This window comes from Portunus trituberculatus, chromosome 38 (genome assembly GCF_017591435.1).
Source record: "Portunus trituberculatus isolate SZX2019 chromosome 38, ASM1759143v1, whole genome shotgun sequence".
In the NCBI taxonomy this organism is placed as follows: domain Eukaryota; kingdom Metazoa; phylum Arthropoda; class Malacostraca; order Decapoda; family Portunidae; genus Portunus; species Portunus trituberculatus.
Window position 1 is genome coordinate 16914885 of NC_059292.1, and position 26701 is coordinate 16941585.

At 40.9% G+C, this 26701-nt stretch overlaps 1 protein-coding gene across 1 annotated transcript in view; it reads right to left on the reverse strand.

Annotated features, from left to right (window-relative positions):
* LOC123514879 overlaps window positions 1-26701 on the reverse strand; it is a 573117-nt gene that overhangs the window by 49582 nt on the left and 496834 nt on the right. Inside the window, exon 91 of the mRNA XM_045273138.1 lies at window positions 6244-6438. Coding sequence (XP_045129073.1) covers window positions 6244-6438 — 195 coding nt within the window. The remainder of the gene's footprint in view (window positions 1-6243; window positions 6439-26701) is intronic.

Below are 26701 nucleotides of genomic sequence, written 5' to 3' on the forward strand. Positions count from 1 at the left end.
AGACCATCAGAATGGGGATTGGTGGAGAGTGGAGTTCCACAGGGATCAGTGTTGGCACCAGTAATGTTCGCGGTCTACATAAATGACATGGTGGATGGGGTGTCCAGTTATGTGAGCCTATTTGCAGGCGATGCAAAATTGTTAAGAAAAGTGAGATGTGACAAAGATTGCGAACTACTCCAGGAAGACTTGGACAGAATATGGAAATGGAGCTGTACATGGCAAATGGAGTTCAACACGACAAAATGCAAGAAATAGAGTTTGGCAAGAGTGAAAGAAGAATCAGGAGTATGTACAAGATAGGAAATGAAGACATAAAACCAGTCATGAAGAAAAAGACCTTGGGGTGACAATTACCAATGACCTATCGCCAGAGACATATAAACAAAATAATTGGAGAAGTATTGAACTTATTGAGGAACATAAGAGTGGCGTTCGTATATTTAGATGAAGAAATGATGAAGAAAATAATTACTGCAATGATAAGACCGAGGCTTGAATATGCAACAATACAGTGGGCTCGAACTTAAAGAAACACATAAGGAAACTAGAGAAAGTACAGAGGGCTGCAACGAAAATGGTGCCTGACTTAAGAGATTTGACTTATGAAGACAGACTGAAAAGAATGCAACTTCCAACCCTGGAAAACAGAAGAGAAAGGGAGACCTGATAGCAATATACAGAGTGATGATTGGCATGGAAAAATGGATAGGGAAGATCTGTGTATGTGGAATGGAAGAATGTCGAGAGGGCATGGGAAAAAACTAAAAATGGCCACTTATAGGAGAGATGTGAAAAAATATAGCTTCCCTCATAGAAGGGTGGAAGCATGGAATAGTTTAGACGTGGAAGTGGTCAACGCAAGGAATATTCATGATTTTAAGAAAAAGCTGGACATTAATAGATATGGAGACGGGACAACACGAGCATAGCTCTTTTCCGTATGTTACAATTAGGTAAATACACACAACAAAAAAAAAAAAAAAAAAAAAAAAAAAATCACTTGATAAATTTCAACCTTTGGTCTCTCTCTCTCTCTCTCTCTCTCAGTCAGTGACTCAGTACGTGTCCAGGCGACAAGAGGAGTCATGTGGCTTAGCTTTACTTTTTGAGAAATAACTCCCTACAGACATAAATTGACAAGAATTAGAATCAGAGAAGACAACAAGAAATAAACTTATAGTTGCAAGACAGCTGTGGCTGACAGCTGGATCTTGAACCCTCGCCTCTCCACTCTCACGTATGTTATCTCCCCCTCACAAACATTTGCCTCCATATGCCTTAATGCCTCCCTCAACATTTTCTACATAACTTCTGCAACATTTGCAGTCTTAGATCTAATTTTCAATCTGGAACACTACCTCTCCTCTACTAATCCTAATCTTCTTTTCCTCACTGAAACACAGCTGTCTTAGACAACTGACGGTAGCTCTTTCTCTGTTCCCTCCTACTTTCTCTATTCTCATTTTCGTTCTAAAGCTGGATGTTGCATCTATGTGTGCAACGACTTAACTTGCTCTCGTGCCCACGCTCTTGAGTACTCTGAGTTTTTCATCATCCGTCTTAGACTCAACAATCACTCTTGAACTAAATTTATTTGTGCTGTCTATCTCTCCCCAAACTCTTCTGACTATAGTATATTCTTTGACTATTTAACTTCCAAAGTGGAGCACATTCTGTCCCTCTACCCTTTTGCAGAGATCTCCATCCTTGGAGATTTCGATGTTCACTACCAGCTTTGGCTTTCCTTCCCCTTCACTGACTATCCTGGTGAGCTAGCCTTCAACTTTGCTATCCTCCATGACCTAGACCAACTGGTGCAACACCCTACTCATACTCCTGACCATCTTGGAGATACGCCCAACATTCTTGATCTCCTCCTTACCGCTAATCCTTCTGCTTATGCTGTCACCCTATCTTCTATGTTGGGCTTCTCTGATCACAATCTAATTTCTGTATCTTGTCCTATTTCTCCAATCCCTCCCCAAGATCTCCCAAAGTGGAGGTGCCTCTGGCATTTTGCCTCTGCCAGTTGGGGGGCACCTGAGGAGGTATTATGCTGATTTTCCCTGGAATGATTACTGTTTCCCTGTCAGAGACCCATCTTTGTGTGCTGAATGCATAACAGAGGTGATAGTGTCTGACATGGAGGCATACATTTCTCATTCTTTTTCTCAACCTAAACCTTCTAAAACTTGGTTTAACACAGCCTGTTCTTGTGCTATACATGATAAGAGAGGTTGCCCACAAAAAGTACTTGAGCTTTCCATCTCCTGAATCTCATGCACTTTATATTTCTGCCCAGAATCATGCTAAGTCTGTTCTTCAACTTGCCAAACACTCATTCATAAATAGAAAATGTCAAAATCTTTCAAACTCTAATTCCCCTCGTGACTTCTGGCATCTAGCCAAAAACATCTCCAATAACTTTACTTATTCATCGTTCCCTCCTTTATTTCCTTCTGATGGCACCACTGCCATCTCATCAGTTTCTAAAGATGAACTTTTCTCTCAAACCTTTGCTAACAACTCCATCTTGGATGATTTTGGGCTTGCCCCTCCCTCTCCTCCTCCCTCTGACTATTTCATGATTTCATGTCTTCAATCCAAATTCTTTGTAATGATGTTTTCCATGCCCTCTCTGGCCTAAACCCTCAGAAGGCTTATGGACCTGATGGGGTCCCTCCTATTGTTCTCAAAAACTGCTTCTATGCTATCTCCTTACCTGGCCAAACTCTTTCAACTATGCCTATCGACTTCTAACTTTCCTTCTTGCTGGAAGTTTGCCTACATTCAGCCTGTTCCTAAAAAAGGTGACCGTTCTAATCTCTCAAACTACCGTCCTATATAGCTTTAACATCTTGCTTGTCTAAAGTTTTTGAATCAATCCTCAATAGGAAGATTATTAAATATCTGTCACTTCACAATCTTCTATCTGATTGTCAGTATGGCTTTTGTCAAGGTCGCTCTACTGTTGATCTTGAGGCTTTCCTTACAGAGTCTTGGTTATCCTCTTTTTGAGATTTTGGTGAAACTTTTGCTATAGCATTAGACATCAAAAGCTTTTGATAGAGTCTGGCACAAAGCTTTGATTTCAAAACTTCCCTCCTACAGTTTCTATCCTTCTCTCTACAACTTTATCTTAAGTTTCCTTTCCGACCGTTCTATTGCAGCAATGGTAGATGGCCACTGTTCTTCTCCTAAATCTAATAACAGTGGTGTTCCTCAGGGTTCTGTCCTGTCACCCACTCTCTTTCTATTATTCATTAATGACTTTCTTAACCAAACTTCTTGCCCTATCCATACCTATGCTGATGATATCACCCTACATCTTTTCATGTCCTTTCAGAAGCGTCCAACCCTTCAGGAAGTTAATACATCCTGCAAGGATGCCACAGAACACCTGACTTCTGATCTTTCTAAGATTTCTGATTGGGGCAGAGAAAACTTAGTAGTTTTCAATATCTCAAAAACTCAATTCCTCCATCTATCAACTCGACACAACCTTCCAGACAACAATCCCCTCTTCTTCAATGACACTCAACTGTTTTCCTCTTCCACACTAAATATTCTCGGTCTGTCCTTTACTCATAATCTTAACTGGAAACTTCACATCTCATGTCTTGTCAAAACAACTTTGGTGAAGTTAAGCGTTCTGTGGCATCTCCGCCAGTTTTTCTCACCCCTCCAAATGCTAACTCTGTACAAGGGCCTTATTTGTCCTTGAATGGAGTATTTTTTTGCATATTTGGGGGAGGGGGGGTTGTCCACTCATACAGGTTTATTAGATAGTGTGTAATCAAAAGCTTTTCATCTCATCAACTCCCCTTGTCTAACTGACTGTTTCTAGCCTCTTTCTTACCACCGAAATGTTGCATCCCTTTCTATCTTTTAACTCTATTTTCATGCTAACTTTTCTACTGATCTTGCTAACTGCATGTCTCCCTCCTGTGGCCTCGCTGCACAAGGCTTTCTTCTTCCTCTCACCCCTATTCTGTCCAACCGTCTAATACAAGAGTTAACCAGTATTGTCCATAATTCATACCTTTCACTGGTAAACTGGAATTCCCTACCTGCTTCTATATTTTCATCTTCCTACGACTTAACCTCTTGTAAGAGAGAGGTGTCGAGACATTTGTCCCTGAATTTTGACTAATTCTTTTGATTCTTTTATGGAGACTACAATTCAAGTGGGTCTTTTTTCTAATATTCATTTTTTGCTTTTGGTACTTCTTCTTACATAAAAACAAAACAAAACAATAACAGCATTACAAAACATTATTTTGAGACAAAGGTATAAAAGCTGGATAAGACAGTAGTAATTACTTCACAGTATCATTATCTCACTTCAACACACTACTAATGACTCAGAGAATGTCCAGTTCAGTTGTAAAATGGCAGATTGCCAAGATGCTGCTGATGGCTGCTTCGGAACCCTCACATATGAGTGAATAATATTTTCTAGAGGATCTGATGGATTATTATCCTATCATGCTCCAGGAAGTTGCCATTGAATACATAATCATGTGTGAAAATTTCATTTCAATCAGATGAATACAAATAGCAAAACAAGGACAAAATTATGAAAAATCTTTAGGAACGAATATCTTGAAAATGTTCTTTTACACTTCAAAAATTTTCACTAAATCAGTATAAACTCTGATCTACTTTTGCTTGGTACCATTTTAACCTAGAACAAAAAAATGCAATTTTTTTGTTGAAATTATATTTTTGATAATGTCAAGAGAAACAATATAAAAGAAAATGGATGAAAAAAAAGAGGTGGGCAATTCAACTTGGACTTTAGTTCCTGGGCCTGTCAGAGTCCGACTTATTGTGAAATTAGAGTTATTGGGGTCCGAGTTGTCGAGGTTCAACAGTAGAAGATAAAATATCACAATATAACACCTTCATACTCATTTTCTAACTTAATCACTGTAGATATCAAATCAAAATACAGGCAACCCCTGCTTAACGAACGTTCACTCAACAAAATTTTGCTACAATGAACGTTTCCTTTTATTACCATCTGCTTGTCTAATGAACACCAAACTCGCTTTAGCAAAATTTTATCCAGGTAATTATTTCCAAGTTTGAAATCCCGCCGTATCACAAGCTGACAGGCTTTTGAATACACCAGCGCCGCTCGTGGACAAAGCAGCACCGCCGCTCCCCTAGTTCAAAACAATAACAGCGTCAGCAGCAGCTTGTCTTCCCTCGCTCAACATGCCAACAAAACGCCCTGCAATGTTGCCTAGCATTGCTAAGAAGACCAGGAAGTCTCTTACTCTCGAAGTGAAGCTGGATATTATTCACAGACATGAGAGAGGCGAGAAAACTAATAGCATAGCTTGCCACCATGGCTTGACTCCATCTACTGTCTCAACTATTTTCAAGTCAGCAGACTCTATTAAGAAGGCTGGTGAGATCATATCTTCCTTGCAAGCTAAAAGAACCACCTGAACTTGTGAATCTGCAATAGATAAAATGGAAAGCTTTGTGGAAATGTGGTACACAAGTTTTGTATGGGGTACGGTACAATGATGCACCCTTTGTTTACATTCCATAGGTTGCCAGCTAGTGTCATTCCTGCTCCACTCTATCTCCCTTCATAAATTCAAAATCAACATTATAAAGTTACTTACATACATACATTAGTGTACATTATAATGACTTAAACTGCCTAAATGTTTAACTTCATAATTTTTGCTTTCATTACACCTTTCACTGTACTATGATGCACTCTCGCTTTGTTTACTCTCAATGAAAGTTCAAGTCAGCGGTTAAACTTGTTATAATTGGTTCGCTTAACGAACGTTTTTTTTTTTTAAATGTAACCTGTTCATTAAGCGGGGGTTGCCTGTACTACTTCATTTGATGATTTCATGTAATCCACAATTCATTCATTCTGCCTCATTATATCTTCCATACACTCATTACTCCCATCTTTGTTTATACCATAAAAATTCCTACTGTAACTAACTACTACTGATGCAATCTAAGCTTCTGTCTTTATTTCTTATCATCATTTTAATTTTTATATACATGTTGAAACTGATATGCTGAATAAGACCTGTAAGTACTTCTCACAAGCCTTACACTGTATGAACCTAATATCTTTCCTGAAAAGCTGCTTTCTATTTTTCTTTCTCCAAACCCTTGAGGTTCCTCATGATGTAGCCAAAATACAAACTCATTCACTGTATGGTAATAATAACATGTCTCTTGGACAAATGGACTTACATCTTCCGGGCACAGTTCATATGCCTTCTCCAGGGTGGAACGTGCACTAGGTGAACGTTCCAGGAAATATCCATTGCTGGTCTCATTGCTTTGGGCTGGTGGTGACCAGTTATTGAAGCCATACTGCTGGTTGGCTACATAAGGCCGTCGGTCCAGTTCATCATTCAGCCAATCCACAGCCCACGTCCATTTGCGCTAGAATTAAATAACATTAGTTTTAGTTAATGTTGATATTCAGTTACAAACACTGTATAGTTATTACACTGAGTTACAAATATATTTATCGCTAGCTGTTTGTATTTTCTACTGAAACATAACTACCTTGCGCTGTTGAGTCTGAAAATGAGATCCATTTCTCTTGATCAGGTCAGGTTTTGTGCAAAGTTAATTTTGAAAATGCAATCTTTTAACAAAATTGATTTTTAATACATAATAGGTTTATAATAGAAATAGTTTTCCAACACTATTTATTAACCCGTAAGAGGTCAGCATTGATTTACTTCCCCAATACTTGTCCAGGTCACCAAAAATTCCACTTTCCTTTTTTATTCCATATAACTCAAAATGGGCATAGAAAAGTAAAAATAAGAGTTAAGTTTGAAATAGCCATTTTTAAATGTCCTGCTGGAGCTTTAAATTTAGCTCGCTCAGTGATGCTGCCAGACGTGACTTCTAAGCGAGGCTTTTTTTAATCGTTTTATTGATATTTTTCTCCTACGACACATGTGTATGATGGTTATGTATTCATAAATTAACCCAAGTTTTATTAAATGAAAAATGCAAAAAATATTTGTTAATACTGTAAATATAAAGTGAAAAATAATTTGCTAAATTGGAGCAGTTTGCTACAAAATATTGTTTATTATTTTTATTTCAGTATCTAAGCATTTTAGTATTGCAACATGGTGTGATATTCTTCAAAACAAGGCTCGGTGCAAAGAGCTACATCACACTCACGACAGTAATAGAGTGTCACTCCGTTTTTTTGGGGAGGAGGGTGACTAACCTATGTCAGAAAGGCAGGAAACTGTTTTTTTTTTTTTTTTTACATAGGGAAGAGGGCCGGCCAGCCAAGGGCAAAAAAAAAAAAAAAAAAAAAAAAAAAAAGAAAGTTAGAAAAAAGCCCACTTGAGCGCTGGCTCTCCAAAGAGTACAAAAAGTGCCAAAACCGTCAGCCAGAATTAGGGGAGCAAATGCCTCGATACCTCCCTCTTAAAAGAAGACAAGTTATGCAATTTGGAAATACAGATGCAGGAGGGAGTTCCAGAGTTTACCAGTGAAAGGGATGAATGATTGAGCGTACTGGTTAACTCTTGCATTAGAGAGTTGGACAGAATAGGGATGAGAGGAAGAAGAAAACCTTGTGCAGCGTGGCCGCAGGAGGAGGGGAGGCATGCAGTTAGCAAGATTAGTAGAACAGTTACCATGAAAATAGCGATAAAATATAGAAAGGGATGCAACATTTCGGCGGTGAGAAAGAGACTGAAGACAGTTAGTCAGAGGAGGGGAGTTGATGAGATGAAGAGCTTTCGATTCCACCTTATCAAGCAAAGCTGTGTGACTGTAATCCCCCCAAACATGCGAAGAGTACTCCATACAGGGACAGATAAGGCCCTTATACAGAGTAAGCAGTTGGAGGGACGAGAAAAACTGGCGGAGACGCCTCAGAACACCTAATTTCATAGAAGCTGTTTTAGCAAGAGATGAGATGTGAAGTTTCCAGTTAAGATTATGAGCAAAGGATAGACCGAGGATATTCATTGTGGAAGAGGGAGACAGTTGAGTGTCATTGAAGAAGAGGGGATAGTTGTCTGGAAGGTTGTGTCTAGTTGATAGATGGAAGGAAGTGAGTTTTTGAGGCATTGAAAACTACTGCCCCAATCGGAAATTTTAGAAAGATCGGAAGTCAAGCGTTCCGTGGCGTCCCCACATGATCTGTTAATTTCCTGAAGGGTTGGACGTCTCTGAAAGAACGCGGAAAGATGTAGGGTGGTATCATCAGCGTAGGAGTGGATAGGGCAAGAAGTTTGGTTAAGAAAGTCATTAATGAATAATAGAAAGAGAGTGGGTGACAGGACAGAACCCTGAGGAACACCACTATTAATAGGTTTAGGAGAAGAACAGTAGCCGTCTACCACAGCAGCAATAGAGTGGTCGGAAAGGAAACATGAGATAAAGTTGCAGAGAGAAGGATAGAAGCCGTAAGAGGGCAGTTTTGAAATCAAAGCTTTATGCCAGACTCTGGCATAAATTTAGCATCTGATACATGCTAGACGCTTCAAAGAACATAAACACTGAAGCTGGAGGGAATTTCAAATGCGTAGAAAGCGCGAAAGAAGCGAATGTACTTGTATGTGACTAACCACAGATAGTAAGCAAAGAATCCACGTACATGTACGTGGTTGACCTATTACGGGTTAATTAAAAACACTACGAATTTTCATTACTGTAAAATGAATAATAAACACTGACTAACCATGTGTACATCTCACTGACTGCACAACTTGTCATTTGACCAACTTGTTCACATAAAATTCAACTCATCGTTCACTTGCTCGTCCTATAATTTGGACAGGATTGCATTGTTACTGGTTGCATTGTGCAATCACTTCAAGTCAGTCTTGTGCTAGCTTCTGCAGACTAAGCATCATTCATGCAAGCTTTGTAAAACTTTGCTATTATTTGTTCTTTTTGTTGAAAATAGTGCAGCCATAGCTCCAACAAATATTTATTTTTTTATTGTTATTCTTGTTGTTATTGTTGCTGTATTATTCACTGTTTACATATATGAAGCTTCATGTCTGTCTATTAAAGATCACTGGTGGCATATCTCTCAATTGCCAGTGCAGCCCAGCTTTTGTTCAGTCACTCAGAGGCTGCCCACCTTGCTAGGTAGTTGCCATTTGATTCTTGGGGATCTGTCATATGCTGTTTACTTTGAAGTCTTTTGAATATGCTGGAGCCATTCCACACAATGTTTGGTGTTATTCAAACCCCTGGACTTTCTTTCATTAGAACTAATGTGATCCCCTTAACACAACATCCAGGACCTCTGTGTGCTCTCATCATCCTCATCATCTTTATCATCTGAGATGAAGAGTAACTGACAATGATGCCACAAGTGATTCTGCATACAAAATGATGAAGAAAAATGTAATGAACAAAACACATCAATGATAAAGGATACTACTACTACTAATATTATTAATACTAATAATAATTATTATTATAATAGTAATAACAATAAAAAAAAAAAAGTGGTCACAATATATACATACTAAAATATCCACACAAATGCTGAGTATATTTTAGGCTAAAAATATTACCATAAGGTTTATATGAACAATCAACTGTGAGTCTGGAGCACACTGATCTTGTTTACATTATTTTTTATGTAAAAAAAAGATTGCTATTTGTGTAAATCACAATTTGAACAGCCTCCTGGACTGGATTGTGTATGAATAGTGAAGTTCCATGATATATATAAATTGGATGTTATGTCATCACTGTTAAAAATTCACGGTTTAAACTTTAATTTATTCAAACTCTTAGAATGCTGAGCTTCAGGAATGTCTCCCTTCACAGTTCTCAACAGTCATCAACTGTCATGACTGCATCCCAGCATCCCTGATACCTGGTCTCCATCTCTTTCATGTCTTGATGGAATCACTCCCCCTTATTGTTCATAGATCCCAGATTCTCAGAAAACTTATCCATGTGTGGGAATAAGAAATGCATTTTGATGCTTGCATCTGAAGTTTCTGAAAGCAGCCAGCATATTGGTGATAAGTTCTGCACAGTTCCTCTCCTTACTGTTGTCAAGAAAATTCTTCACGACCAAAACAAAAACATCCCAAAGTTTCAGTCCCACTCAATTCTGGATCTCTGATGAGCTGACAGATTTGAGGATCATCAAAGATGCCAGCTTTCAACTTCTCTGTGGTCATCCTGGAAAAGCTTAGCACAAGTAAAAAAAAAAAAAAAAAGTCATCCTGGTCAAGAACATCTGTGAACTGCTTGTCTAACCTGATCTTGATGTACAACAGTGGGAAGAGTATCCTGTTGATGACATTTCTTGATCTGCAAGGCACCAATTCTTCTCATACAAGCCAGACCTCAACATAATGCTGAGCAGTGATTCTAGTACCCCACAAGCAGAGAAAGCATGGAAACTTGGTGAACCCAGAATGTTGTCCCAACAAGAAAATTTATCAATTTCAGGTAAACACATATAAGCTACTCATGGTGATTATAACAAAGCTTCTCTAGCACATACTTCACTTCTTCACAAAGAGGACGGCTCGTCTCCGGCTGTGGACGGGAAGAAGTGAAACTACCTATGGTCTTACAGGGCCCGGGTACCTCTGAGTTAGTGTCCTGTTGATGTCCTACTATTGCATAGTGTTGAAAGTGAGGGATATGGAGAGTGGTCCCTGAGAGGAGAGTGTGGGCGATGATTGTTTTGGCCGTAATCAGCTGACGATAACAAACATGGCGGCTACTCCTAGGCAACCCAAGGATTTTGAAGGTTTTGTAACTACTCCAAGAGGACTGGAGAAATTAGATATGGATGCAAGAATTCAGGCACTGGAAAGTAAGTTCCTAAACATTTTGTCCATAGAAGAAAAACTGGATAGAGTTATAGCCGAGAATGATTCGTTCAAAAAAGAGATCTACTTGTTAACGATAGCGAATAAAGAGCTATTGAAGGAAAAAGTAGAGATGGAGAAAGAAAACCAACAACTAAGGAAACAATGTGAAGAGATGAAGGCTAAACTCCTAGAAATGGAGATGAAAATATCCGAAGGGACTTGAGGAAGGAGGAATGCCTTAATCTAATTGATGCCAGGATGAAAGAAGTGAACCATGAACATCAGGAGGTACAAAGGTCCTTTAGGTAGCTAGTGAAAAAGCAGAAAGAGGAAAATAAAGTGATTACGCAGAGTGAAATGGTAAAGGCACTAAAGGAAAATGAGTATGTGGTGAGAGATATTGCTGAAAAGAAAAAATGTGTGATCATAACAGGATTGAGGGAGGAAACTAACAGGAACTAGCAGGATAGGAGGAATAAGGAAATGACAGGATTAAGTCTTTACTGAATAAGATCTCTGTGGAGGAAGAGGACCTATATGCTGAGGTAGAAGAAAGTGTGAGATTGGGAGCTTTTGAGGAAGGCAAGAATAGACCATTAAAATTGAAATTAAAGTCTCAGGTGGCAGCTGAGGCCTTGTTGAGGAGGGCTTGGAAACTTAAGGACTCTGAGGAAACCAAAACAATTTACATAAGAAGAAATATGTCACAGGATGAGCGAATGAAAATGAAAGAGCTTGTAACTGAAGTGAAAGAGAGGAATGACGAAAGAACAGAGGAGGAAAAGACCAAGTTTTTGGAGGATGAGAAATGGGAGGCTAAAGAAGTGGTGGATAAAACAGACGGAATAGACATTACATGGAAGAAAGAGACTAGGAATGGAATACAAGTGACTTACATGAATATAGATGGATTTCTGTCTAAGAGGCTAGAATGTATGGATTACCTAAGAAATAACGAACCGGACATAATGTGTGTAGTGGAAACAAAGCTAAGGCCGAAATAAAGCTAGACTGGTTTGTTGTAAAACACTACAAAGTATGGAGAAATGATAGAAAAAATAAAGGTGGTGGTATAATGGTTCTTACTAAGGAAGATCTGATAGTGAAGGAGGTGAACTATAGTAAGAGAAATGAGGAAGTGATAAGTATGCTTATAACAGATGGCAAGAGGGACATTAATATTATAACAGTATACATACCACCCAGAACCAGTGCTTGGGAATATGAACAGTACCAAATGGTGATGAGAAATACTCTAGACAGAATGAAGCAAGAACTCATCAGAAAGGATAGAGTGATGATAGTCGGAGACTTTAATTGCAAAGAAATAGTGTGGGAAGACTACGAAGTGGTGAACGGTGGTGAGTGGGCAGAGGAATTGTTAAAGGTAGCAACAAATAACTTGATGACACAGTGGGTGAGATCACCAACAAGGTGCAGGGGACAAGATGTTGCAGCAAGGTTGGATTTGGTATTTACCAGGGGCATCTCTCTAAAGAGGAAATTGAACATAAATGTCCCTTGGGGAGAAGCGATCATGATGTCCTAAGCTTTGAGCTGGATACGGAATTAAGCACGAATAAGATTGTGGAACGCAGGAGGAAAAATTAAATTATATTAGGGCAAATTATAACCATATAAGGGAGTTCTTTAATGAAATTGACTGGTCCGTGGTATACCAGGAAAGGGATATGCAATTGAAATACGATAAATTTATGGATTTGTATAACTCTGCTGTGAAAAGTTTGTGCCATATTACAGAAAGAGGACTTTAAATAATAAACAGTGGTTTAATAGAAATTGTGAAGAAGCAAAAAGAACAAAGAAAAGGCATGGAAGAAACTTAAGAAAAACAGTGATGTATTATCAAGAGAAGTTTACAAAACAGCAAGGAATAGATATGTTGAAGTAAGGAGAACAGCACAGAAGGAATATGAACAGAGGGTGGTGGAAAACTGTGATAGTGACCCAAAATGTTTTACAAATTCATAAATGGAAAACTAAATATAAGGAGGCAATAGAAAAGGTAAAAATGGGAAGAAGTATATGAGGATGCTGGAGATATAGCTGAAATTTTGAACGACAACTTTTGCAAAGTGTTTACAAAGGAGGAGCATTTTATGGGAGGAAGGCCTACGGAAATAAAGCAAATGCAGGACATCATGGTTACTAAGGAAGATGTAAGGAAAATTATAAGCAATCTGGATATTAATAAATCAATGGGGCCTGATGGCATATCTGGGAGGTTGCTAAATGAATGTAAGGATCAATTGTTGAACCCCGTATTTGATATTGTGGAAACCTCCATACGAACAGGATTAGTCCCGAAAGAGTGGAAAAGAGCTGACATTGTGCCTATATATAAGAATGGTAGTAGAATGGAACCGCTAAATTATAGACCAGTATCGTTGACTAGTATATTGTGCAAGGTATGTGAAGAAGTAATTAAAGCTAAGTGGAGTGAGTATCTAGAAAGTGAAAACATTCTGAGTGAAAGACAGTTTGGTTTCAGAAAAGGAAGATCGTGTATCCAATTTATTATGTTTTATTCAAGAGTGACTGACATACTACAACATAGAGAGGGATGGGTGGATGCTATCTACCTGGACTTGAGAAAGGCCTTTGATAAAGTACCACACAATAGACTGATGTGGAAACTAAAGATGATTGGAGGAGTAAATGATAAACTAGCAAAATGGATGGAAAATTACTTAATGGGAAGAGAAATGAGAACAGTGGTGAGAGGAAGGAAGTCCGAGTGGAAGAAGGTAACCAGTGGAGTTCCACAAGGGTCAGTGCTTGGTCCCATCATGTTTTTGATTTATGTTAATGATATGCCAGTAGGAATTGACAGTTACATGAACATGTTTGCAGACGATACTAAAATTATGAGGAGAGTAAAGAATGTGGAAGATTGTAACAAGTTACAGGAAGATCTTGATAAAATATGAGTGGAGTAAGGAGTGGCAGATGGAATTTAATATAGACAAGACCCATGTTATGAAAATGGGAAGAAGTAGATACAGACCAAACAGGGATTACAGGCTGGGTGATGAGAAAATTAAAGAGACCAATGAGGAGAAAGACTTAGGAGTAACCGTGCAAAACACTTTGTCACCGGAGAAACACATTAACATGATTTTTTGGAAAACATACAACATGCTTCAAAATATTGGCCTTGCATTTCACTACCTAGATGAAGGAATGATGAAGAAGATATTATGTACCTTAATAAGACCCTAGTTAGAATATGCAGCTTGCGTCTGGTCACCGCATATGAAGAAAAATGTGAAGATGGAAAGGGTACAGAGGCTGGCAACAAGGATGGTACCAGGACTCAGGGAGTTAGACTATGAGGAAAGACTGAGGAAGCTGGGGCTGACCACATTAGAAGAGAGAAGAACAAGAGGAGACATACATACATACATATACATATATATATATATATATATATATATATATATATATATATATATATATATATATATATATATATATATATATATATATATATATATATATATATATATATATATATATATATATATATATATATATATATACACACACACACACACACACACACACACACACACACACAAAAGACGCGGTCGCTGAGCTCCGGAGAAATCATCTTTACTGCTACTGCTGCCGTTGCCTAAGAGTAACTAAGGTGGGTAAGGAGCATGTAATGTTTGTCCCGTCTCCATATGTTAACTGTTGAGAAGGAAGTAATGTCCAGGGAAGGTGAATTTTAACTGTAACCTGCGTTGGAACCATCAGCTGGGAGTGTTTACATCTGCGCAACATGGCGGCCGCATATTCAGAAGAGAAATTAGACTTCACAGGCTTCCAAGGTACAATGGAAAAGAGCGTCTATGTCAAGAAAATTCTGGAATTAGAAGGAAAAATTGAAAAACTATTTGAAAAGTATGGCAAACTGGAAAAGAGTCATAACAATGTGCTGAAAGAGTGCGCTGAAATGAAGACAGAAAATGCAGTACTGAAAGAGGAAGTTAAGTTAATTAAAGTGAATTGCGACAAATGTGGAGAATCTTTAGGAAAAGTGATGGAGAAGCAGGCTGAATGGAAAAAAAGTCAGGAAGTGGAAAGAAAGGAGGTAAATTACAAAGTTGCAAGTCTGGAAAAGGAAATCAAAGAGTCTGGGAGAAAACTTTGGGCCTTGCTGAAATTATAGATCAACAGATCATAGAAGAGAAGATTGCTGAGAAAGTGGTGAAGGTTATTAAGTCAAATGAGACATTGGTGAGGGAAACTGTAGACAAAAAGAGATGTGTGGTGATATTTGGTGTGGAGGAGGATAAGACACCGAGTAAAATGGAGAGAGAAAAACATAAAAAAGGTGATAAATAATATCATTAATGTGGTGCAGGAGGAGGGAAAAGACCTAGTACAAGAAATAGAGGACTTCCATAGAATTGGAAAGTTCACAGGAGAAGGTATGAGGCCAGTAAGAATCAAATTTAAGTCACAAAAGGATGTAGATGAATTGGTGGAGAAGTCATGGAGGTTAGCCCAGCAGGAAACAACAAGGAAGATTTGGTTGAGAAGAGATCTCGGTGAAAAGGAAAGAGAAATGTTAAATGAGTTGAGGAAGGAGGCTTTGAAAAAAAATGAAGAGAGGACAGAAGAGGAGAAGAAAGAGTTTTCTGGAGAATCTTGGATATGAGACTGAGGAAGTGGTTCATAACCCAGAAAAGTACAGTAAGAAAGGACTAAAGAAACTTACGTATGAGTGGAATGTAATGTATTCCAACATAAATGGAGTGATATCGGGGATTTTAGAACTCAACGATTACTTGAGGACAAGAACCCAGATATTGTGGGTCTTACTGAAACAAAACTGAGAGAGGAGAAGACCTGATGATGGTTGGAGAAGGAAATATAATGTTTGGAAAAGAAATAGAGTAGGTAAGATGGGAGGAGGAGTGATGTTGCTGGTTAAAAAGATATAAAGGTGGATCAAGTGAAAGAAGGTATGGGAAAGGCAGAAGTGCTAAAGATCAGAGCAGAAACTAATGAAAGAAAAAAGAGGCACTACATAGTGGTGTACATACCACCTAAGACAAATGCATGGTCAGTACAGGAATATGAAGAAATGATAAGAGATACAGGAACATGTCTGGAAGAAATGTTGGGTGGCTGTGAACGAACTATAATGATGGGAGATTTTAATTGTAAAGAGGTGTGTTGGGAGGACTGGTCAATGGAGGGATCAGAGACTATTGACACTGGCAATGGAAAATGTGTTAACTCAGTGGGTCAAAGAAGATACTAGGTTTGCAGGAGAGGGAGCATCGTCAAGACTGGACTTGGTCTTTAGTACAGAGCCAATGGTCATTGAGGAGATGAGGGTGGAGTGCCCTTTAGCAAAGAGTGATCATGCAGTTTTGGAGTTCAAGGTGATAGATGAAGAGAAATCTAGAAGAAATGAAGAATATAAAGTGGGAAGATGGAATTATGCCAAGACAGATTTTGGAAACCTAAGGAAATTCTTTCAAGAGACAAATTGGATGAAATTCAAGACACTGGCAATGAAAAATGTGTTAACTCAGTGGGTCAAAGAAGATACTAGGTGTGGAGGAGAGGGAGCATCGTCAAGACTGGACTTGGTCTTTAGTACAGAGCCAATGGTCATTGAGGAGATGAGGGTGGAGTGCCCTTTAGCAAAGAGTGATCATGCAGTTTTGGAGTTCAAGGTGATAGATGAAGAGAAATCTAGAAGAAATGAAGAATATAAAGTGGGAAGATGGAATTATGCCAAGACAGATTTTGGAAACCTAAAGAAATTCTTTCAAGAGACAAATTGGATGAAATTCAAGAGTGCTAAGGAGCAAATGAAAAGTGGAAGGAATTTATAAAAATATACAAAGAAGGTGAGAAAAATTTGTACCAATAAGACAACATAGAGAAGTTGGAAAGCAGGACTGGTTTAACGATAGATGTGAAAAGGCTAGAACAAGAAAAGAGGATGCATGGAAGAGGTGGAGAAGGAAAAGACGGATTAAGCAGTGGAAAGTTACAAAAGAGCAAGAAATGAATATGTGTTGATTAGAAGAGAAGAAAGAAAGAAACAAGAAAAGGATATAATTGATAAATGTAAAGACCAACCAAGGCTTTTTTACAGACATGTGAACAACAACATCAAAAATAGAGAAAGTATTGAAAGTTTAGAAGTAAATGGAGTTTGCAGTGAGGATCCCAGGGAAATGGCAGAGGCTATGAATGGATGCTTTCGGAAGGTATTCACAAAGGAGACTGCTTTTGACAAACCACTGGTAATGGAACAGAAAGGGATTATGAAGGAGTTTCAAGTAACTGTGGAGGAGATCAAGAATATGATGGGGAGTTTAGAAGTGAGAAAAGCTGTGGGACCTGATGGGGTATCAGGATGGATTTTAAGAGAATGCAGGAGCAACTGGCAGAAAAAGTTTGTGAAGTAATTGATGCCTCATTAAGGGAAGGTGTAGTGCCCAAGACTGGAAAAGAGCTAACATTGTCCCAATTTATAAATCAGGTAACAAGAGAGACCCATTGAACTATAGACCAGTGTCACTTACAAGTGTGGTAGCTAAGATGTGTGAGAGGGTGGTGAAGAATAGATGGACAGACTTCTTGGAGAAAAATGACATACTTTGTGAGTGTCAATTTGGTTTTAGAAAAAGGCGTTCATGCACGACAAACCTGATATGTTACTATTCGAGGGTGATAGATGTAATACAGGAAAGAGATGGTTGGGCTGATGGAATATATCTGGATTTAAAAAGGCCTTTGATAAGGTACCACACGGAGACTGATCTGGAAACTTGAAATGGTAGGAGGAGTGCATGGCAGTTTACTAAAATGGATGGAAGACTTTTGGTAGGAAGAGAAATGAGAACAATAATTAAGGACAGACCATCAGAATGGGGCTTGGTGGAGAGTGGAGTCCCACAGGGATCAGTGTTGGCACCAGTAATGTTTGCGGTCTACATAAATGACATGGTGGATGGGGTGTCCAGTTATGTAAGCCTATTTGCAGACGATGCAAAATTGTTAAGAAAAGTGAGATGTGACAAAGATTGCGAACTACTCCAGGAAGACTTGGACAGAATATGGAAATGGAGCTGTACATGGCAAATGGAGTTCAACACGACAAAATGCAAGAAATTAGAGTTTGGCAAGAGTGAAAGAAGAATCAGGAGTAGGAAATGAAGACATAAAAACCAGTCATGAAGAAAAAGACCTTGGGGTGACAATTACCAATGACCTATCGCCAGAGAGACATATAAACAAAATAATTGGAGAAGTATTGAACTTATTGAGGAACATAAGAGTGGCGTTCGTATATTTAGATGAAGAAATGATGAAGAAAATAATTACTGCAATGATAAGACCAAGGCTTGAATATGCAACAATACAGTGGGCTCCAAACTTAAAGAAACACATAAGGAAACTAGAGAAAGTACAGAGGGCTGCAACAAAATGGTGCCTGACTTAAGAGATTTGACTTATGAAGACAGACTGAACAGAATGCAACTTCCGACCCTGGAAAACAGAAGAAAGGGAGACCTGATAGCAATATACAGAGTGATGATTGGCATGGAAAAATGGATAGGGAAGATCTGTGTATGTGGAATGAAAGAATGTCGAGAGGGCATGGGAAAAAACTAAAATGGCCACTTATAGGAGAGATGTGAAAAATATAGCTTCCCTCATAGAAGGGTGGAAGCATGGAATAGTTTAGACGTGGAAGTGGTCAACGCAAGGAATATTCATGATTTTAAGAAAAAGCTGGACATTAGTAGATATGGAGACGGGACAGTACGAGCATAGCTCTTTTCCCGTATGTTACAATTAGGTAAATACACACACACACACACACACACACATATATATATATATATATATATATATATATATATATATACAGTAAGGTCCCGAGTTACGTCAGAGTTATATTCCTGAAACATGACGTAAGTCGATTTTGTACGTATCTCGAGTTTTTGTACTTTCAAAGCATATTATCGAGTTTTCAACCAATAATTTTTATGGTTATTCAGGTATATTATTTACAACTATGTAGGAATATATTGATTAGGGCCGCGAACGCGAAGGACTGCAGGTTGCCGAGAGGGGCGCCAGAAGGTGGGCAGGTCGAATGTTGTGACGCCCAGGGCGGACAGCTGGGGGCTTTGTGGAGTGCGGTAGGAGTAGAAGCGTTATATAAGTAAAAGGTTATATTGTTATATTATTTACAAGTATGTAGGAATATGAAACACAAGCTTGTTTTTGTTGTTGATCAGGGCCGCGAACGCGAAGGACTGCATGTTGCCAGAGGGGTGGACGCCTGAGGAGGGTAGGAAGGTCGAATGTTGTCACGCTCAGGGCGGACAGCTAAGAGCGTAGTGCAGTGCAGTGGGAGTAGAAGCGTGGGCAGCGGGGCAGGAAATGCAATAGGAAAGGGCAATAGGGATCAGCAAACAAGCGCAGACGGTACAAGTGCGCTCCGGAGTTGTTATTGTTGTGATAGGTGCGCAAGCCCTCAAGGTCGTCAACCTCCCCGTTGTCATGGTAACGGGCTTCCCATTTTCTTCTTCACTCCCTCACACACAGCTGCTGCCTCCCTTCTCATGTCTTTTAATTATGTCCACTTTTTCTTGTAGCGTAATGGTTTTCCTTTTCTTAGCATTACTGGTATCACTCAGGTTTTTTTTTTGCTGGCATTGAGCAAGATGCTAAGATAGTCAGCAAACGCAGATGTAGGAACACTCTTGCCAGGGGCGACGGTGTGGTGGAACTGAGGTACGTAGAGTGTTATTGTATTCAAGCATGAGGTGGGCGGTGTGGTGGATAACCACTAGTGACGCCTGGCGGCCAACAATAACAATAAACCCGCGCTTTATGATTTATAAATTTTCAATTTTTAAATCTTAAATTGCCTTATAGTGGACTGACGTAAGTGCGAGTTTGACGTAACTCGAGATCGGCGTAACCGGGACCTTACTGTATATATATATATATATATATATATATATATATATATATATATATATATATATATATATATATATATATATATATATATATATATATATATATATATATATATATATATATATATATATATATATATATATATATATATATATATATACATACATACATACATACATACATATATATATATATATATATATATATATATATATATATATATATATATATATATATATATAGAGGGTGTTGGGCGGTAATAGGAGGCAGAGAAGCTTTGACAAAACTTGGCTCCTGTGTCAGTTAAGTATGATTTGCTCAGCGGGCAGAGGGAGATCGTGAGGTTTCTGTGTAAGAAAGACACGTCCTGGGAGGATGCTCCCTGTTGGTGAACCTGCTGATGTCACTAGCCCTAGCTTTTTATGATATTAATACTTTTGCTGTTATTAATTATTATTATCATTATTATTACTAAACTTTTGTTATTATTATTATTAATATTAATGTAGTTTTGCTTTTTTGGTTTTATTATTATTATTATTTCATTTTTATGTTACATATATAACTGAGGCAACTTACAGTTATCTACACAAGTAACTGAATGGGACCTCTCAATAACGAGACATCAGAAATTTACTTCTCAATAACTAGACATCAGAAATTTACTAATGTCTTTAGTGCAAAATTACCAGGGTGAAAAAAAAAAAAAAAAAGTGGTTTTCATTTATCACATACTACATATTATATACTACTGATAATTACAACAGTCACGCACTGCACAACTCGGCATTGTGACCGATGTTGGTGCGGCACAGAGAGAGAATGGGAGAGAGAAGCACGTGACCACCTATCAGGCAGCTTGCTAACTGAACCAACGCCCCCGCTATGAACACTTGTGAACCCACTGACGTCACGGATGGTCATATTACACCCATTTTGAATGCCTTGTAGGTCAACCTTCTATTCCATGGGCCTTGGTTGTATCTTGCCAGTCTCGTCCCCGTTGTTGACTTTTGCATACTGTAGCTATCTTAGTGTTGTGTTCGTGACAACTATTTTTGTTTAAGTAGTGATTCGTTAAGCCCTTAAAATGCTGCCTAAGCCCTGTGCCCCTGCGAAAGCTTCCTCTAGTGAGCCCAAGAAGAAGAGGAAGATGATGACCATCGGTGAAAAAGTGAAACTTTTGTATATGATCAAAGAGGCCAGAAGAGGGTAAGTGTTACACATCGAGAGAGAGAGAGAGAGAGAGAGAGAGAGAGAGAGAGAGAGAGAGAGAGAGAGAGAGAGAGAGAGAGAGAGAGAGAGAGAGAGAGAGAGAGAGAGAGAGAGAGAGAGAGAGAGAGAGAGAGAGAGAGAGAGAGAATGTATAATTACTGTATAAGGTTTTATAATCAAATAGATTTAAGTAAAATACTGCATATGTAATGTAAAGTATAAATACTATTCACATATCTTAAACATTCTGGTACCCACATACACATACACCAAAATTTCTGGGGGGTAAGGGATGGGGGAATAAATCCTTCTTCGCAGATTTTCACCTTTTCGCGGTGTTCTGGTATCCATTAACCATGATAAACGAGGGATCACTGTATACCCATATGTATATGTTGTGCCCAATAGCAATAATTTTACATTAACTTTAATGGGCAGCGCATTAACATTAATCGAACTATACAATTAGCCGTACTGGGCAGGGCTCCCTTGCCCATTAACGTTAATGTACCATTATCGCTATTGGGCACAACATATATATATATATATATATATATATATATATATATATATATATATATATATATATATATATATATATATATATATACACACATACAGGTAACTCGATTTACGCGTTTTTGTTATAACGTGGCCGAAAAAACATTATAATTAATTTAATTTGCGTGATCAGTTTGCTTATACGCGATTGGGCCCAACCGCATTTTCAAACTGAGCGTCAGACGCAATTTCAAACTGCGCGCCAGAGAGTTCCACAGCTGGCTGATAGGTAGGAGCTCTGGGGTCAGATCCAAGAAGCAGATTTTTTTTTTTTTTTACCATGTGGGCTTTTCACAGGAATTTATGGGCTAAAGGGGATATTTGTTGTCTATGTTTGTACAACAACCTCCTGCTTGCATACCAACCTTTGTAAAATAGCATCCACAAACATTCGTTGCTGTTGGCAGGTGGAGGTTGGTAGCCCACATAAAAGTGCTCAATGGCTGCCAGGAGCTGGATCCAAGAAACTTTAACAACATCAGAGCAACCTCCTACTGCAAAATGGCATCCATGAACGCTTGAAGGGACGGTAACGAGGTTGCTATCAGGTTGTTGGGAACACCACCTCTCCAGGTGGTGTTACTGTATTATATATGCATTTATGTTCACAAAACAACATTTCTATTAGCTTTTTTACAAACCTTGCCCCCAAGAAAGGATTGTTTTGTAATGTATAAAGTGAAATCTTGCATGGAATACCAAAAAATAAAGCAGAGATGAGATCGGCCACAGATGAGGCAGAGACTCGTGTAGGTGTGTGGTTACTATGCATCTACAAACACCACTTTAGTCTTAAGGGTCATAAACAAGAGTAACGGGCTGCTGGTGGCTTGCTATTGGTGGGTTCATGCACTGACCTAGTTTGCATGAACTTTCCTGTGATTGGTTGACCAGCACTGTGTGATCCTGATCGTAGGTTATAAATACAACCTGTGTTCTCTGAATAAATCAGTTCCTGAGTTGTCACCACTCGCTTCACTGCCCTTACTTACGGAGTAGCAATGACATACTACATTGGTAACTCCGGAGTGACCCGTCGTTTTCCTTCGCCATGGAGACTGACAACGTCATACCACCCTCCTCTCTCCTGCTGCGGCAGCACAGGTTCAGCTCCTGCCTTTCTTAGTGTTCGACGCCCCTACGTGGTTCTGGTGAGTGGAGATACAATTCCACATAAAAAGGATCACCAGCTTGACTACGAAAGCGGACCACATCCTCACATCCCTCCCCGAGGACCTTTTTCCCTGCATCTTGGAATGGTTGGTTTCCAAGGGCGACGCTGCCATTCAATACAGTGACCTGAAGACATTTCTCCTACAGCGTTTTACGCTGTCTGCAGAGTCGTGGGTAACACAGCTCCTGCATCTGTCTAAGCAGCCCCTCGGTGACCAGAGGCCTTCCGAGGTTCTCCTCGAGATGAAAGCACTGGCAAGGCTTCCTCTAGCAGCTGATGGATCTGAAAGGAAACTTGACCTGTTGTGAGCCCTGTGGCTTCTCTGCCTCCCAGAGTCTATTCGTGCTGTCATACCCAATGCGGAGGAGATGGACGAAGATGACCTGCAGAAATTGGTGGACTGTTTGAACGACGCACAAGTTGCAGTTCACCACCACACCAACACCATGCAGTCTACCATGTCACCGGCAGCCCCGCCGGAGGATGACGGATGTACAGCAATCAACAGCAATTCTGCCAGTGCCCGCCAGTCTCTCACTCGGCAGCAGCACAACCATCAGTCATGTCCGCGGCAGCAGCCAAGGTATGGGAAGTTTGTTGACAGTCTTATGTTACTTTCATGCCATGTTCAGTCCTGATGCTAGAAACTGCAAACCTGGTTGTACCTGGCCAAAAAACATGTAAGAACGTTGTCGCAGGTTGCGGCAGCCCCCGGGGGGAGCAACTACTTTCTTTCTCCGTGACCCCATTAATGCTTTTCGTTTCCTAGTAGACACAGGCGCTGGTCGTTCCCTCCTGCCAGCCTCACAGTGGAGGAAGCCCCATCTACCGCCGACGGATGTTAGGCTAACGGCAGTCAACGGCACACCAATTCTTACGTACGGCCGCCAGCACCTCTACATCCATATTGGCAACCATAAGTATTGGTGGAACTTCGTGGTGGCCAATGTAAGTCTCCCTCTCCTAGGGGCAGACTTCCTAGCCAACTACCAGCTTCTCGTCGACGTCTCCAGAGCTAGGTTGCTTGATGCGGTTTCCCTCGCCGCCACTCCTATTGCAGCTGCTCCAGATGACCTCACCTTCCACGTGATTGACCCCACGGATGCCTTCGCGCACCTCAGGGACTCCTACCCCGACATTTTCAAGCCCGAGCTTTGCCAACACCCGCAGGTGCCGGTCAGACACGGCATTTACCACCACATCAAGACGTCTGGTCCTCCAGTGTTTTCCAGGTTTCGTCGTTTGTCTCCCGACAAGCTCATCGCGGCAAAACAAACTTTTGCAGAGTTGGAGCGCCTGGGTATTTGCCAAAGGCGCCAAGTCCCTGGGCATCACTGCTCCACATAGTTACAAAAAAGGATGGCTCTCTCAGACCTTGTGGAGACTATAGGCGCCTTAACATGCAGACGGAACCTGACCACTACCCGCTTCCCAACATCACTGACCTCACCTCTTTCCTTCACGGCGCCAAAATCTTCTCAAAGCTTGACTTACTGAAGGGGTATTACCAGGTGCCATTGCACGAAGAGGACAAGCCAAAAACCGCCGTCACCACGCCTTTTGGTAAATTTACCTTTAATTATAGGAATGCGGGGGCCACTTTCCAGCGCATGAAGGACGGCATTTTAGGCAACCTGCCCTTCTGTGTGTGCTACATAGACGACATCCTCATCTACTCCTCTTCTCAACAAGAACACCGGTAACACCTCTCTACAGTGTTAGACCACCTGCAGCGGAACGGTTTGGTCGTGCGGTACGACAAATGCGTTTTCGGCGTCGGTGAAGTGGACTTCCTCAGGCACCACCTCTCTCCAGCACGTGTTTTGCCTCTCCCAGACAAGGTAATGGCAATCAAGAAATTCCCCACTCCAACCACGATCAAGGCCCTTCAGGAATTTGTGGGAATGGTTAACTACTACCACTGTTTCCTGCCTTGCGTCGCTTCCATCATGGGGGCCATGATGGCCGGGAAACCTAAGATCTTGACATGGGGCAACTCGCAAGTGGAATTATTTCAGAAGGCTAAGGACGCTCTTGCCGCTACAGCCCTTCTCGCTTTTCCCGTCCCGGGAAAGCCCCTCTTACTCACCACGAACGCCAGTAACGTCGCCATTGGAGCTGTTCTTGAGCAGGTTGTACAAGGCCGGCCCCGTCCTCTGGGTTTCTTCAGCCGTAAGTTGTTGAAGACGAACTACTCTTTCGGAATTTTCTCAAGGGCGCCACTTTCACCATCCAGATTGACCACATGCCCCTTGTCCATGCTTTCACGAGACAAGGTGATGTGTGGTCTCCCCGGCAGAGTTGTCATCTCTCCGCCATTGCCGAGTTCAACTGTTCCCTTTGTCACCTGCCAGGTAAGAAGAATCCTGTAGCTGATGCTCTTTCCAGGGTCCCCATCGGTATTGTATAGTTGGGCCTCGACTACCACCACCTGTCCGAGGTGCAGAAAAAGGACCCGGAGACAGCGGCTTGCAGAACATCCATCACCTCCCTCACTTGGGAGGACGTCCCAGTGGATGAGGACGGAACCACTATCCTCTGGGATGTCAGCACAGGTAGACCACGCCCGTGGATACCGGCATCGCTCCGCCGCCATGTGTTCGGCCTCATTCACGGTTTGTCACATCCCTCATGACGTGCAACAGCTTGCCTCCTCAAACAGAAATTTGTGTGGCACGGCATCTCCAAAGACGCGAAGAACTGGGCTCAGGCCTGCCCTGCATGCCAGGCCTCCAAAACCCAGAGGCACACATTCACGTTGATATTGTGGGTCACCTGCCTCCTTCAGAGGGACACTGGTACCTTTTCACCATCATCAACCGTTCGACAAGGTGGCCTGAAGCTGTGCCGATGTCCGACGCCACTTCTGCGTCCTGCTCTCTGGGTGGATTGCAAGATTTGGCGTTCCTGACCACATCATGTCCGACCGTGGCTCTGCTTTCACCTCGCAGCTGTGGACGTCCCTAGGTGAGTTGCTAGGCACCTCCATCCATCACACCACAGCTTATAATCCGGAGGTGAACGGCATGGTGGAGCATTTTCACAGGACCCTCAAGGCTGCACTGATGTCCTGTTGTAGCAGCTTCCCTGGGTTCTCCTCGGATTATGTACAGCTCCAAAGGAAGGACTCGACGCCTCACCTGCAGAGATAGTTTATGGAGACCCCCTCGTGGTTCCTGGTGAGTTTTTCCCGCATTCTCCCTCAGGTTATGACTTGGCCCGGCTGCTGCGCATTGTCGGGAGGCATGCCCCATGCAGACAGACGTACAGGCCGCCCCAACATCGGTACGTTCCCCTTGATCTCCATACGTTGAAATATGTCTTTCTATGCACCGACGCCGTTAAACCACCACTTACCCCTCCTTACTCCGGCCCCTACGAAGAGATCGAGAGAAGGGAGAAGGCGTTTCTGCTGCGCATCAAGGGGGCTGATGATTGGGTCTCGATAGATCACATCAAGTCGGCGTACCTCCAAGATGACGACCGTCCTCCTATACGGTTCTCCAGGGCGGGCCGTCCCCTCTCACGTGTTCCTGATCATCTTCGATGAAGGAGGGTTGTATTGTAGGTGCGTGGCTACTATGCACCTACAAACACCACTTTAGTCTTAAGGTCATAAACGAGAGTAATGGGCTGCTGGTAGCTTGCTATTGGTGGGTTCATGCACTGGCCTAGTTTGCAAGAACTCTCCTGTGATTGGTTGACCAGCACTGTGTGATCCTGATCGTAGGTTATAAATACAACCTGTGTTCTCTAAATAAATCAGTTCCTGAGTTGTCACCACTCGCTTCACTGCCCTTACTTACGGAGTAGCAACAACACGCTACACTGACAGCGACTCAGCAGCTTCTTCTTGTGACCCTTTTAGCTTGCGTGTTGCTTTTACCACGATATTTATGTTTCCACTCCTCTATTGCCT